Source organism: Falco peregrinus, chromosome 2, assembly GCF_023634155.1.
Source record: "Falco peregrinus isolate bFalPer1 chromosome 2, bFalPer1.pri, whole genome shotgun sequence".
Taxonomy (NCBI): domain Eukaryota; kingdom Metazoa; phylum Chordata; class Aves; order Falconiformes; family Falconidae; genus Falco; species Falco peregrinus.
The window spans coordinates 23450094-23466047 of NC_073722.1; the positions used below are offsets into that span (position 1 = coordinate 23450094).

Genomic DNA, 15954 nt, shown 5'->3' on the forward strand with positions numbered 1-15954 from the left:
CACCTTCCAGCCTTCAGTACACACTATGAACCATTTCTGCATGCTTTTACTTCTTACCAGAAGTAACTAAGCTCAAAATTCAGCTCTGAAGTCTGACTGTTAAAAAGACTATCAGAAAGAAACGTTAGAACACAACAAGGCCCTGTTGTGAGAGACAAAAAGGAGTATCACCAGCTGTGTGAAACACATGAACATAAGGAAATTATAATCTGATTCAAAAGGCATCAATCCACATTCAGCAGTCACTAGGACTGCTATTTACAGTTCCCTTAGAAAAAGATCTGCTTTTTATCATGACCAAGTTGGAGACACGAGTGCAGAATTGGTCCCCATACTGCACTAAATTCTTTGGTAAGGTATTAGCAACCAAAAGAGGAAACCTAGTCAGACTATCTAGAGCTTCTGTATTCAGTAGTAATCCTTCCAGCCACATGACTAAAGAGCAGCTCAGTACCTGACTACCACCACATATACTTCCCAGACTCTGAGCCCTTCTTCCAGCCCACCTTAATATTCTCTCAGCGGCAGAACTTTAAAGTCCTAGGGGAAATTAGGGATGAGATCACTACCTCTAAGCACCCATGATTAACAAAGGCTTTTCTCAGTACCTCAGGTGCAGCTTCACTGACCAATTCTCCTGCAGCCTGACATTCCAAGATCTGAAGTTCTTGCTCAGTAATGTCTAGTGACATGAATTCATCTCCATCTGCCTTGCTCATTGAGCTGGCTGCTGCAGCCCCATCTTCCACAACAGCATTACCGCTCTCTGCCTCTTCTTCATTCACATCTCCCTCCCAGAGGCCAGCAAGTGTAGCATCAGAGCAGGTGAAGTCAACTTCAAGTTGTTTAGCAAATGCAGGCTTTTCAACTTTTTCTGCTTCAACATTTGGTGACTTTGCTTCAAGATTTGCGGGAGTTGCACCACAGCTCTTCTCCAGTACAGAAGGAAAGCCTGAACCAAACAGTGTGCTTCTTAATGCCTTTACATTTGCCGATATGTCAGCTAGGATTTCTGCAGCCCTAGAAGGTAAAACAAGAAAGTTAAACCAAAATGATAAAGCCAGTTGCTACATCCACCTTAGTCACAAGTAGAACTGATGGTTCTAAAGTAGTCTGTTTCTCCAGACTGAGTTTGTCCAAAGCTTCAACTATAAAGTTCATCACTCATATGCAATTGGTATTCCACTTCTGGGAGAAGAAAATTAAATTTCTTTACTATGAGGAAAACCTACAAAGCCTCTCTGAAAACACTGTTTTTGGTATTGTCCCCACACTTGTATCAAGTCTCCAGACTTCTAGTAATTAATGATGAGTCCTGGCTATTTATGAAAGGCAGCCTTGCTGTGCATTTCAGCAACAAGAAACAGATTCAGCAAAGTTCAGTGTCCAACCCATTGCAATTAGACCAAACTTATGTTCTTTGTACAAAGATAATACTCCAGCATTAAGTGTACTGTGCTTTCTTTTCTTGGAAAAGGACACAACAGGTAACAGACTGCTGTTAGCATGTATTTTGTTGCGTGGGACCTCAGGGATCAAGAGCAAACAGCGATCTTGGAGGCAGAAACAGACCAGCAAAAATCTAACCTCTGCAAATTTTCCAGTTGTCCAGAAGAGTCAGGGATGTGAGAAGCCAGGTCCGTTATCTCTTCAGCTAGTGAAGTCAAGCGTTCCTTCACACCCTCTGACAACATGCTATCTGAAACAAGTGCCATCAGAGTTATTTCACAATAAATCATGTCTAACATCTATACACAAATAAGTTCCATTCAAGTAACTGCCTATCTACAAGATCTACAGCTGATAAGACAGCCTTTTCCAGTGCTTAAAAGTCAAGTACATGAAATCAGGCCAAGCTTCCATCTAGTTCACCTCTGCATCTTTTACTGGGGAAAAAGTATACAGAACAGGACTATTATGAAGTGATCCTTCCCCAGCATACCTTCCAGCTTCCAGAAAAAAAGCTGCTAACACAGCTATGCTGACGAAATCAAAGCCAAAAAAAAAAAAAAATAATAAAAAATCTACCTCATTAAGAGGACAGTATTCCCACTTCTGTCTTGGATACAGAAGTAAACTTCAGCCAGTACAAAATTCACATCTCACCTCTTTTTTTAACCATAAGCTACGTGCAATACTTAACTTTTCTTATGAAGCACAGAACTAAACAAACCTAATCACATAAATAATGCTAAGCTGCTCTAAATTTGGGTCCTGCTTATATGCCTTAAGAAAAACATCACTTCACAACATGTATTTTTTGTGGTCTTACTACTTCTTAAACTAGATTTTTGTCCCTGCATCAGCAGAATTGACATTAACTCACCTAAGTGTTTCCATAAACAAACTGGAACGAGAGCAGGAATTTGCTCTCTTTATACAGCAGAAACAAACATCATACCAAGACTGCATTCCTGTATCGCTATGGAAATTAGTTACACAATACAGTAACCCAGGACACTAAAGAGTCTTTACAGTCTGCTCTCTCTGGAAGTGATCTCTAATCACACCAAGAAGCCAGACAATCCGGACAAAGAAGCTATGAAATAACTGCTGGGAAATAGAATATTCAATTGTACATTGAATAAATTCCTTGTGCTTGAATGTATGATTTACCTAGTTTTACACCAAATAATTTCTGGTCGCTGTTACTCATATTTTTCAGTTTTTGATATATGATGAAGCCAGCCTGCCAAAGAAAGGAAAAAAATTAGTACTCTGCAGATAAACACTATCTTCAAGACTACATAAAACAACACAGCAAACTACAGCATGAATACATTATTAACATCAAATTCAGAGTGGTTGGCCCACGCCATACAACAGTCAGTGGTCTACCTTAAATGCATCCTTCATCACAACCAGGTTATGTCTTACAGAATGCAAAGTCCTGACTCAGGGTCCACACTGTGGTGGATACTCTTATATAATAAAGACAGCTGCGCTGGGAATCTATGAAGTTAGCTGCATACAGAGTGCCCCAAGCACTCCACCCCCAGTCTCACCATCTGCTCCACCTCATTCAGATTTTATGTAGTGCTCCAAGAGAATAGCTCTGAACCTCCTAAGATAGATTCTGTGTGTTTAATATTTCCCTTGATATGAATAATAGGTTCTAACAGGAAAATGCAGCCTAAAGCCAGGAATGTGCTAATTAGACTACATATGTTAGCGAAAGCATCTAAAAGGAAAGAAAGAAACAAGATACTCCCTTGTGTTTTCCTGCGAGGCTCCAACACACAGGCCAGGTGAACAGAGCGTAGCAGCAAAGAGGCACTGCCTGGAAAAAGCTGGCTACAGCAGCTGCACCAGGCACCAAAAATAAAAGTTCTGTTCCTTACTGGTTTGGATCTTAACAGGTGCCAAACCCTCCACAGTTTAACATTTAACTCAACTAGAAAAAGTATGCAGCATTTCCCAAGTCAGAAAAGACAACACCCCTGTCCCACTTCTCTTCCTCTATCTAACCTTGATACAGGAATAAAAGCCCAAGGGAATTTTTATTTTGCTGCCACGAAGAACAACTTTTATCTGGGGAGCAGGCAGCACCCAGCAGCTTATTGGTAAATCCACTCACAGAACTGTATGAAAGGTACACTCGCAAAAAAGGTAAAAAGTAGAGACTTCTACAGAGCTACAAAAATTCACATGCTACTAAACTACTCTTCTTGGTAATCAATACCACTAGTACTGCTGTATTAGCCACTGGAAAAGTCTGTATTTCTTCAGACTTGCTTATGAATTTTCTCACATTATATTTAGCAGGATTTTGGTTCATAAGCAGCTCAAGAAAAATGACCAAAAACCTCAGCAGAAAGCACATCCAAAAGCACTAACAAGCTACAGTTAAACCTACAGCCAAGGGAACCAAAAAAGTTACCTACTCTTCAATTCTGTAAGCAATCACTGTACTTAAATACACACCAGCCACATCACAGCTCTGTGGGATAACCATGCTGCAAGAGTTTTGGCTTCCTCCATACAGATATAAAATTCACCCAACTGCTCCATCAGAACTCACTTCCCTGAGGCAACAACTTGAAGGGAGTCCAAATGGACAGACACTCCTCAGGCATGCTTGCTGGCACCTGTGTTACTTGGCACGTTCCGAGAATGACAGAACTTCCAGGAGCTCTGCTTTCTGCACAGACTTCAATAAAAAGGCAAATCTCACAACACCGTGAAACATTCAGAGTTAAGAACCTCATGGGAGGCTCAAGGCTGCTGTAGAATGGGGTTTCTTTCTCCCATCAACATTCAATTTTCTACGTGAAATAATCACAACATCCTCTTCAAGTGATCCCAGCAAGATGACAGGTACAAGTCAGGTACAAACAGTACTATCTTCAACAGAGGAGATATGTAGCTCTGGGTGAACACTGTGGTTTAAAAACTTAAGACAGAAAAGGAATCGAACAGCAACCTACTCAGTGGCATTTCCACCTTTAAGCATCCCACATCATCCATAGTGGGCCTCAGAGTCTTCCTACATTATGTTCTGTAGCACGAAGACATGAAACCAGCTGTTAACAGCATATCAGAGAAGAAATTTATTGATACCGATGGAGTGGTGATCTCTTCTTGTACTTACATAGGCATCTGTGGCTGCATACAATTTTTGCTCCTCACTGAGTGGAAACTCTTCCCAGTTACTACAGCGAACAGACTTATCCTTCAAAAGCTGCTTGCCAAAAAGGTGTTTTACCAGACCATTTAGACTCCATACCTCCTTACACTTCAGCTGGGGGAAGAAAAACACAGAACAGCAGGCTTGTTTAAAGGGGAAAGCCACTGGACCTGACAGAAAACATTCCTGGAAGTGGCAAAGCATACTTAATCCCTCATTAGCAACAAGGAGCTCTGGGTTAGTCAGAACAAACTATTTTCTCAAAGCAGTAACTGTTCTTCAGGCCTAATTCTGCTTTCATCATATTAAAAGATAGTTTGGCCATTTGAAAGCTGTACTTCCCTGCCCTGAAACTGTATTAATAGTTAGAGGCCATACGTACATTTTCAAGCTGGAAAGATGGCATTAGGGCCAGGTGAGTCCACACAACGTGAGGTGCTGTTGTCACCCTACCAAAACCAGGAAATCTGCGCAACGTAGTCTCCAGTTTGATTAAAAGAAGTCAGACTTAAACAGCAACCCCTCTCCCCTCCAGGATTTTTCTACCATTTGCCTTCCTAATTAGAGAAGCTTAAGCACCAGGAATTTAAATATAAACACAGGAATATTGAAGCCTGCCTGTAAGTGTTCTGTCACCTTTTGCAAGTCCAGAACTAAGCACAACCAAAGAGTGCAGCTACCGACCGTGACACTGCTCAGTGTGCTGGGAAGCAGTTCATCAGAAGACTAAAAGTCACCCTGCCACACTGCTGTTTTCACTTGCTTTTGTAATCATACTTGTCAGTCACAGTTCCTACATGCTATTGTCTCCATCAGTTTGGGAAGCTTCCCTTCAGACCCCAAGGAGCCAAGACTCACAGATGCAGCCTTCTGCTATTCCAACTTGCAAGCACTTGCAAAACAGGCAGCAGTGTCAAGTCTAACAGTGGCAATGCAGCATTATCAGCTCATCCCCTTAAATATGGTATAAAAAAAAAAAGTGTACCAACTGTTCGTTTTAGTTTTCCCCCAGCCCTCCCCCTCGTATTGTGCCAATATGTATAACCCTATTCTTTGCTCTCCCAAGCTTCACTTTCAAGTTTATTTTTGGTTTGTTTTCTCTCTAGCAGAAAACTTTAAAGCTGCTATTGGAGATCACAATGCTCATCTTCATAACAAGTTATCCTGAAGTCTGATACTGGAATAAAAAAAAAAAGGGGGGGGGGGGGGGCGCAAACTGAGGAAACTCCAGATCTGAAAAGAAACAGCTTAATTTGTACAGCTTCCAACCCACTAGGAACTGAAACTTCAAGCGGGTTCATATGGAGAGCACTGCCCCAAATGCTGATGATACATCACGCTCCCCTCTCCCCCACAACGATTTAATTACACAGGGTACAGAAAGGACGGAACAGACAAAGGTTCAAGTAGTATTATTCAGGGCAAAAATCTGTTCTCTGCCAGGAAGGCACAATTGTTGCTATTATCCTACCAAACAAAAAAATGCATAGAAGGAAAGAGAAGTGCATGGAGATGCTGAGTGCAGGTAAGGAAAAGCCTTGAATATACAATAAGACAGAAAAGCTTTAAGGGACACACTAAAAATAAGAATGGCAGGCTCATATGGAAGGTAATAAACCTTTTACTCTTTTCCCTAATAAGATGGCATAAATCTGTACCGCAAATAATATCTAACTAGAATCCAACTAAACTGAAGCTCAAGGTGTGCCAAATGCAACACTACTTCTAAACAGTGGGTCATCAGGCACTGGAAACTGCATCCATGCGACAGAGGCAACACCAGCTTCAGAGTGACAGAAAAAGATAGATCTGCAGCTTCAGATCATGTGGCAATTGCTTCCTCCCAGCACCAAGCAAGCCATTGCAGGAGGGCTGCCTCCTTTCAAAGGGCATCAGTCCTCCCACTGTCTCTGCAGCGTTTCTGGCATCTTATTTTAATGGTTCAGCCATTGCTGTGAGAAGTGCACCGTTGCCAGTAGAAGCCTTACTTGACACAGTTTGGCAGTTTCCATCACTAAGTAGTAAAGAAAACACACCTGCAGCTGAATTAAAAAGCCATACCTGGTAAATGCAAGAGGAGAACAGACTCAGAAGGGGACAAACATTCATTAAGAGCCGGCTCACTGAAAGATGGTACTTAGTGCTGCAGACTTTGAGAGTTAAGCTTTTTTAAGAAGTTACAATACATCTCTGCTTTATTCTACAGAGTACATTTGCTATCAGAATCGAGCTCCTATGAAGACAAGGAAGCCTCCTTCTGTGTAGCACAATAACAAGATTCCCTCCCACAACAAAAAGGTTTTAAGTTTTACTTTCTCATTAGCAACGTCAGCCAGCTCCACAAAGCTCTTCAGTTTGATTTCAAAGTCACTCATCAGCTTCCATTGATCTCCCTCAATTCCTACGCCAACTTTTTTAATTGTTTCATCTTCGAGCAGTCTTTTGAGTCCCTTGGGAAAACCTAAAATAGATTAAGCCCAAACATGAGAAACTAAATACTGGAAGATGCCAGAAAGTCTAATGGAAATGACAAAATCCTAGCACAAATGCCATCCGCAAAAACCTGTGCTTTTAAAGGAAAATTCCCCACTGTTGCTCTGTTTATGTCACTGTTTGTACTCTGGAATCACTGGAAATACCAACTGCTTGTAACATGTCATCTGCAAACAAGCAGGAATGAAATATTTGAAACAAAAATTCATGCTGCATCTGAAAACAAATCAAGTAAAGAAAGTAAACAACCCTATTTCATTTGTCTTGCTGATTGTTAAATCAAATACTGAAAAGGCAACCTCTAACTGAAAAAGGTATTTTAATTCTCAGAATTGGATGCTCATGAAACCAAATGCAGTATTTTCCACTTTATTCCTTCCCAGGTTTTGCTATTTCACATTCCCAGTAAACAGTTTAAGCCACAAACACAGGGAATCACCCACAAAACAAGATTCTGTGAAGGCATACTCAGTGTTAACGCTGGGCTGGTCCAACAATAGCGTTTGGAAAACCGACTTAGCCAACCAGATCCTCTGCCAAGCCCAGACAAGTCAGTCTTGTAAGTAAGAAAAGAAAATACTTCAGGATTTAGACATCTGCTAGGTAATGTATTTTGATTTATCCCAACCTGATGGCACAGCAATCCTGGATCAAAGGGTATTTTCACATTTATAGGACTGAATAAGAGCATGCAACTTTCATATCAGGTTTTCTACAGGAAGGAACAGCCGCAGAAGCTTCACACTTGAATGAAAGCAGCTTTTTTTCTCCCCTCTGTGTTTGCTTCCATTTAAGATTCAGAGCATCTCATATAAATACCTACTTTCAGGACCCCACAGCTGGATACCCTGAATTAGTCTCAAGTGTCATTTTAGTACCTAAAACCACATAGTATCTGGCTTGGTTCTGATTTCCAATTTCACCTTTTCACTACTGTAATATTTATTTCTATATTTCATCCACCACTTTGCATCACTGATTTTATTTTTACACGACTATCTCCACACTTTTATGGCTACCACCGACATACTACATGGACAATTTTGCAACTACAGCCACAACCAGCTGTGTTGTGGATTATGAAGTTGCAGGTCCCAGGCAAAGCATTAGAAAATTACTGTTAAAAATCCACGAAACTGCAGTAGCCTTGTGCTGTGAGGTGCAGACAAAGCACCTCAGCCATAATATAATATGGAGAGACCTCTGTAGAGGAGATACAGTTGAGCCGAGTAAATGCCTGCAATGTACACAGCTGACTTCACAAGGGATTTTCACCTAAGAATATTGTCACAAAAACCTTCAAGGACAAGAATTTCCCAGTAGAGGACTTGTGTTTCACTTCCTCCAGTTCTAGAAAAGTGACCATATGAACTAAAAACATCCAAGGTCAAGACTGTATAGAGGCTACAACCCAAGAAACAAGCCACCTTTTCTTAGAAGTCTGTAAAGAAAAAAAAAAGTGGGAAATTATTCAAGAATCTCCCTGATAGATATATGTAACTTCTGTCCTTTATACATAGTCCAAGAACTCTCCACGCTTGCTCCTGCAGAAGAAAGCATTATTCTTTTGCCTCAAAAAATTGTCTTATCCAACTGGATAATTCTGCCAACATCTCTATTCCTGTAGATCAAATTTATTTTGCATAAGCAGAAATTGGCTGTGGTTCCTGCAAAAAAGTTGTCGTCTCACTCAAATCGCATCTCCCATTGAGAAGAACAGAAATTTTAGAAAATTATTTGGGAGGAAACACCATCTTCTGCTGTAACATGAAGTAGCCCACATGCAACTGTACTCAGCATCAAACATTTTCACTTTCAGAATTAAAAGCATTTCAGCTCTTTATGACTCCTTCCCTTAGCTTCCTTTCCTCAAATCCTTTTCTTTTGTGCAGTTGTACCTTTCTGCCTCCTGAATTGAATAGCCTCCAGCAATTAAATTTTCCACCCCATTTGCTATAAATGACAAAGGATTGAGCACCAACATTAAAACTTATCGCTGTTATACCTCAGCATGCACACCCCAGGGAAATCAGAGACATCTCACAGGCATAGCTTCAATCTAACATTCAAACCAAAGGTTATAAAACTGCAGCCTCCTTCCCTCATTCCTGTGTTCCCTATTTAGAAGCTTTTATTCACATCCATAATGAATTCAGTCTCTGTTGAGCACAACTCCTTCTCTCCCCACAGCTGCATCACACCAGGTATCCAGTATTCTTTCTGAAAACCAGTGTCACAAAATGCAGGTATTAGGAACAAACTGCACAACAGCCATCATTTTTGAGGGGTTTTGTTATTATAGCCAAATTAACAAGAAACACAGCCTGCTAAATTTAGGTTCGTTGGTTTTGGCACTAAACAGAAAGCTCATTACACGAGCAGGGAATTGAATTTTTAAAACTGAATTAAAATTTTCTTTCCCAGAGAGAAAAATAATCCTCAAGATTTCCGCTCCCCCCTCCCCCCCCCCCCCGCCCCCCGTTCAGAACCTAAAATGCCATATGCCAGCACACAGGGCAGGACTTGGGCTAAGATTCCCTTGATATGCATAGGCAATACTCAGAATATATCCCTTGATTATAGGTCGGAAAGAGGACAAGGATGGGTTTTTACTATTCAACATAGTATGAAATACCAGCTATTGCTCAAGGCCTAAAGTTCAAAATTAATCACCAGAAACAGAAGGTAACTCATGCCCTAACTAATAAGAGAGGAAGTACGGTACCTGACATTGAAGAAACATGGAACAAATAACACTTCTCCTCAGTTACACATATCTGGATTACAGCTATTTTTGCCATTTTTCCTTTGGCGTATGATGGTGGCCATTCGATATCAAATCCAACAGCAGCCCCATCTGACAAACTCTGCCTGAAAAGAAACAGATATTCTTCACATTTGACTGTTCTTCTACCAGGATTTAAAATACCAGGCTTAAGTCATCTTACATAAAGGCAATTAAGAGAATCACAGTCAGCGCATCCTTCCTTTTACATGTAAGGGATACAGAAACCATTTTAAAATCAAGACCATAAGGAGGTGAAATTCCTGCTGGTTCCAAAAGCTACAAGAAGCCCTTCAAACCTCAGCAGACCTTACTGCACACAAGCAGTAGTAGAGCAAGCTGTGGTGGGTTAACCCTGGCTGGAGACCAGGTGCCCACCAAAGCCCCTCTATCAACCCCCCTTCCTCAGCTGGACAGGTGAGAAAAAACAGGTCAAGATACGGACAGGGAGATCACTCACTATCACTGGTAAAATACTCTACTTGGGGAAATTAGCTTCATTTATTACAAAAAAATCAGGGTAGGACAATGAGAAATAAAACCTAGTCTTAAAAACACATTCCCTCCACTCTTCCCTTCTTCCTGGGCTTAACTTCACTCCCAGTTTTCTCTCCCTCCTCCCCATCCAGCAGCACAGGGGGACAGGGCTGGGGGTTGCAGTCAGTTCATTGCATGTTGTCTCCTGCTGCTCCTTCCTCCTCAAGGGGAGGACTCCTCACAGGCCTCCCCTGCTCCAGCACAGGGCCTCTCCTATGGGAGACAGTCCTCCACAAACTGCTCCAGCATGGGTCCCTCCCACAGGCTGCAGTCCTTCAGGAACAGCCTGCTCCAGCCTGGGTCCCTCAAGGGGGTCACCAGCCCTGACAGCAACCCTGCTCCTGCCTGGGCTCCTCTCCATGGGGCCACAGGTCCTGCCAGGGGCCTGGTCCAGCACAGGCTTCCCACAGGGTCACAGCCTCCTTCGGGCACCCACCTGTTCTAGCATGGGGTCCTCCCCAGGCTGCAGGTGGGGATCTGTCCCACTGTTCACCTCCATGGGCTGGGGGTAGCAGCCTGGCTCACTGTGGGCTTCACCTCAGGCTGCTGGGGAGTCTCTGCTCCAGCACCAGGAGCACCTCCTGCCTTCCATCACTGGCCTGGGTGTCTGCAGGGCTGTTTCTCACATTCTCACTCCTCCCTCTAGCTTCGATTGCACAGGTTTTCTTCTTTCCCCTTCTTAAATACCTTATCCCAGAGTTGCTACCACAGCTGCTGATGGGCTCAGCCATGGTGAGGTGAGCAGCAGGTCTCTCTTGGAGCTGGCTGGCATTGGCTCCATCGGACACAGGGGAAGCTTTAGCGGGTTCTCACAGAAGTCACCCCTGCAGCCCCCCCCGCCCCCCCACCCCCGACCAAAACCTCACCACACAAAACCAACACAAGGCTCAGGAGAGCACCAGGTACAAATATTCCCTTGGAAGCTTGTTCTTTATCTATTCCACTGCACTGAAAGTTTTGTATAGTATTTCCCGCCCCTCCCCCCCCCCCCAGCAGCATGAGCTCTGCTATGCAAAAAGGGGAGAAAAATAATTATCTGTTTGCATCATGAATTTACTACCTTTTCTTCATACAGTCCCCAGTTATGAATTAACAGATATATTTGATTTCTTACAGCTCATACTTCCCTGTGAAGTCACTGAAGTTCATGGAATCATCCATGCTGTGAAGGGCAAAGAACCTGCATTAGAACTGCTTCTGCTTAAAGGGACTGCAAGGTTCGGTGGTAGCATCTCCCATAAAAAGACCAAATGGGAAAGCTGTAACAGCACAGCACAGCTGAGAGGTATTTTTAAACCACCACACACTATATACAGCCAGGGATCTCTCTCACCGAGATAGTTCACCACCACAAGGAATACGTTCAGTTTGGACTTGCAATCAGTAAGACACATTTGGCACACATAAGACAGCTAACATGACCAGATGTTATCTGTCTGAACTGTCCTCTGGACACATCAAACAATCAGCCAGGAGAAGTCAGAGAAGAGCCAAGACCTTTTTAAAAAAGGAAAAGGGACTCAAAAAAGAAGAAAAAATATAAGTAAGAGCTATTACCTGATATCTTCTGAGAGAAGGGAACAGTCACTGGCTTCGTAGCTGTAAACAATAAAGCCGCAGAACTCTAAGAATGGCAGTCCGTCTTCCAAAACGCTCCTCTGAACAACAGACTTCTGTCAAATGACATTTGGAAGAGGCTCTGTTACCAGCCACACCTAATCCTGCCACAGAGATGCATCAGCAGGACAACTGCTGCGCACCGCTTTAACAGATTATCCCCGCTGGCACTGGCAGTTACTGAAACCTTGCAGCAGAACTGTGCTCCACAAGCAGGGCTACTATCACTGTCAGCCAGCAACAGGGTGACACCCTCCTTTATAAAAACATTCAGGCTCGTGCCCCAATTTCTCTGCTTAACTCCAAGCACTCAAACTGAAGTCACACAAGCTGAGTTTTCATCTCAGTTTAGTTGGATTCTTCCCATCAAAGAGATTGAGTTGCTTCCCAAGAACAAGGTCAGGGGAAAAAAAAAAAAAAAGTCATTTTTGACAGCATCTAAAACTCCACTGACTTAAAACTATGTGCAACATTTAAAAGACCGATATCTTCCATCAACTTTTTGGTCTAAAAATTGAAGCTTTAAGCACATAAGGTAAAACATAACATTATAGTTGGCATTTTTTCCTCCCTTTCTAAAGGATCTTTACTAAGAGTTACTGGATGAGAAACTTACTTGAACTGCCGAACTTCTGATTACATTGACTTGCCTGAAAAACCTTCAGGCTGGTTAAACACGTTCAAGTAAGCTATGATGCCAGTAATAGCAAATACAGTTAAGTATCACACAGTAACACTTGAAGCACAAAACTGCCTTGTCAATTCAAAGAGGCCACAATACACAAAACAGCTCTTCACTCAGTTTCAGAAACAGTAAGTTGCCTCGAAGGGGGAGATTCTGAAACAAAGATACTGCTGATTTCATGTTGGCACAACAAAACGTTTCCTCCAGTTAATGAAGGGTGAAAGTTTAATCAAAACCCTCCCTCAAAAGGGCTTGTTGAGGCAGGGTGCCACAGTACCCAGGCTGTACCACAGCAAATTAAATTCATGTTGGTTTTAATAAGGACATTTCTTAATATCCATGCTACTAATTTCTTGCTCTCACTATATAGAAGGAAAACTGCTGAAGAGAGTCTTCTGCTTTTCATTCATTAATTAGTTTTCTGATTGTTAAAACAGTTTCAGATGTTATGGGGAGTCCCTTTCAAGGGAGAAATTTTATACTGAAACTGCTCATGTATGCAAGAAAAAACCTTCCAAGGACACATTAATGTTTTTGGAACGCCAGAAGTTGACATAATCTTGATAAATTAATTCTTCTGATACCTCTGAGCTGCAAAACCTTCTGAAATACTGAAGATGTACAAAAGCAGAAAGCCAGAGGGCCTTACCAGAATCAACTCCCCTGTCAGGCTACATTCTGAACTCTCAAATTACACATATGAAAAATCCCCAGTCCTTGATGATGTACAGCCCACAATACTGTGTCAGTAACACATCAAAAGCTCCCTTATACTTGCTGGTTTTGCCACTGAAATTCAAGATTGTCAGGAAGAAATCTCTATCGAGATAACAGCAGCAACCTTTGGCCAATAGACGGTATTTTTAGTTAAGTGACTTTAACACGCTAGTTCAACCAGTACAAACACAAGAGTACTAAATTTAATGACAGCTCATAGGATAACACAGCTGTAAATGTATACAACTACCAGAAGCACAAGTTTAACTACAAGTATGCAGTCCAATGTTGTTTTATTATGCAGCCTGCAACTAAGTCCCCTTGTGTGATCACATACCTTTTTATCACCCCCAGCTCCCCCTTGGTTTTGCGTAAGCATCCACTGAGGATATTTATTCTGCAGACTAGAAGTTAGCAAATCCATTTTATTCGTTTTTCCACACTTCTGTTACATTTACATAATATAAAAAAAAAAAGAAAGAAAGAACAGTCAGCTTGTATAGAGGCAAGCTGTTAGTTATATCATCAGGCCAGAACGAGTTTATGGAAGACCACCACCTTGAACTTCAACTGCTTTGCATGCAAGAATGGACATCTACAGAGCTCCCCGCGTTAAAAGCTGGAAGAGCTTTAGGCATTATCTTTTTGCTCACTTGTCATTTTCTTGTCAGAAGACAAGAAACAAACATCAACAGGAAAACCTCCAAGTCCTTCCCGGAAAAAAAAGTTCAGTCTAGTTCTGTTCAGAGTTGCTGATCTCCACAAGAGTCCACCTACTGCCATGTCTGGCTAACACAGCCCTCGTTTATTAGACAAGCCTGTCTTGTGTTTTAGGTAGCAGCACAGGAACCAGCCACTTAGCTTAAAAGCAGTCAGCAGCATTTTTCTGATTTTGTCAGCAAATGCAAATACAAAAAAAGAAATATCAGACACACACATCACCCCGAAGCTGCATTCCCCTCACAAGGCCTCAGGGCTGTAAGCCCACAGCCAAGATAAGCAAAACCAGGCAGAATTCCTAGGGCAAACTACAGTGAAACAAGGCACATGCTGCTAAGCTCTCTCATGCTGACAGGATGATGGCTGAGCTTACTTATGATTTTCCCAATGCCACATTAAAAATAAATGAGCTCACCAAGCTGAGGCAGCCTATTCCCAGGGCATCAGGAAACAGGGCACATCCCTGGAACAGGAAGGCACACGACAGAGAAGTTACAGGATACTTAATTAGGAAGACACGCTGTCCGAAACAGCAGATTTTCAGCCCTGATGACTGGGGTTTTCTTTCAGGAAGTGGAGCAGGATTTTCCAGTTGTGCACAAATGATGACAGGGTCAGACCTCCTCCAGCTTCTCCCTGGACTGCTTCTAGTGTGGTTAAGAAATCCTCCTGAAGATGGAGCAGAACAGTTCACAAAGAAAGAATTTCTCACCTGCTTCTTTCTACTAGTCCCCAGGTGCTCAATACACTTTAACAACAAAATCAGGCCGCTAGTGTCTTGGTAAGAAAGTACTTTCCAGCTGCACTTCCTCACCAACAAGGAAGCATAAATCCTAGGCAAATTGTGCTGCTTCAGTTCTTCAGTACTCAAGAACTCTTTGGTTACCTGCCTGCTTCTGCAGTAGCGTAACCAACCACCTCAAAGCCAACTCCACAGAGTATTTTAATACTAAACCAGTCACCAAGTAGCTACCTGCAAGACGCCTCAATCAGAGCCTCGAGCCACAACTGCCAGGAACAAGAGGGAGCAGCAGAGGCTAGAAAGAAGCAGGGAAGGGCCACCCAACAGCAGCCACCCCACAACCCCAGCACCACGTTCCCCAAAATCAGCTCAAAGTTCAAGGGCCCCCGGTGAGCAAGCCCGGCTCACCGCCGCATCGCCCGCACAGCCCGGCACCTCAACCTGTGAGCGCCAAGCACTGCAGGGCCAGCTGCCAGCCGACGGTCGCTCCGAGCTGCCACGGGGCCCCCTCGGGACAACCGGCAGCAGGCCCAGAGCCGCCCAGCGGGAACTACCGCGCCGCAGGGCGGGGAGGGACCCAGCCTGCCCCTCTGCCTCGCGTCCCGCAGGGCAGGCAGGGCCCGTCGGTGCCCGCGCAGGCCGCTGCACACCGAGCGGCAGCGGGAGGACGGGCGGCCCGCTCCCCTCCGCTCACCCGCCCCACCGGGGAGGCCCGAGGGCCCGGTGACGGCCTCAACGCTCAGCGATCGCCGCCCGCCGCGCCAGCAGCGGCTCAGCCACCATGCGTCACGGTGCGTCGCGCGCGTAATACGTCACAGGGTGGCCCCGCCCGCTCCCGCGCCCCCCCGCGGCCGGCTGTCTCCCCGGGCGGCAGCGGCGGGAGGTTATCCGAGGTGACGCGCGTGCGCGCTGTGCCGGCGGGCCGGCGGCCGCGGGGCATTGTGGGCAGTGTAGTCCCGGGGCCGGGCGGGCCGCGCACCCTCCGGCGAGCCGGCGGCTCCCACCGCGCTGCCGCCGCCGCCGCCGCCGCT

General features: G+C 43.9%; 1 protein-coding gene across 15 annotated transcripts in view; it reads right to left on the reverse strand.

Annotated features, from left to right (window-relative positions):
* WRN (WRN RecQ like helicase) overlaps positions 1-15771 on the reverse strand; it is a 47255-nt gene extending 31484 nt beyond the window's left edge. For 4 of the 15 annotated variants that reach the window (XM_027794843.2, XM_027794844.2, XM_027794845.2 and 1 more), the window contains exons 1-10: positions 14597-15298; positions 13799-13906; positions 12000-12115; positions 11557-11604; positions 9846-9991; positions 6940-7088; positions 4592-4741; positions 2617-2689; positions 1588-1699; positions 609-1020 (exon numbers count right to left, since the gene is read on the reverse strand). In XM_027794843.2, the coding sequence (XP_027650644.1) occupies positions 609-1020; positions 1588-1699; positions 2617-2689; positions 4592-4741; positions 6940-7088; positions 9846-9991; positions 11557-11604; positions 12000-12115; positions 13799-13885 (1293 nt within the window). In that variant the 5' untranslated portion in view covers positions 13886-13906; positions 14597-15298. Of the gene's footprint in view, positions 1-608; positions 1021-1587; positions 1700-2616; positions 2690-4591; positions 4742-6939; positions 7089-9125; positions 9341-9845; positions 9992-11556; positions 11605-11999; positions 12116-13798; positions 13907-14596; positions 15302-15617 lie in introns of those variants that run through there. The other 11 variants (XR_003556943.2, XM_027794850.2, XM_027794847.2 and 8 more) reach the window with 9 other exon arrangements.
* Positions 15772-15954: the final 183 nt, after the last annotated feature.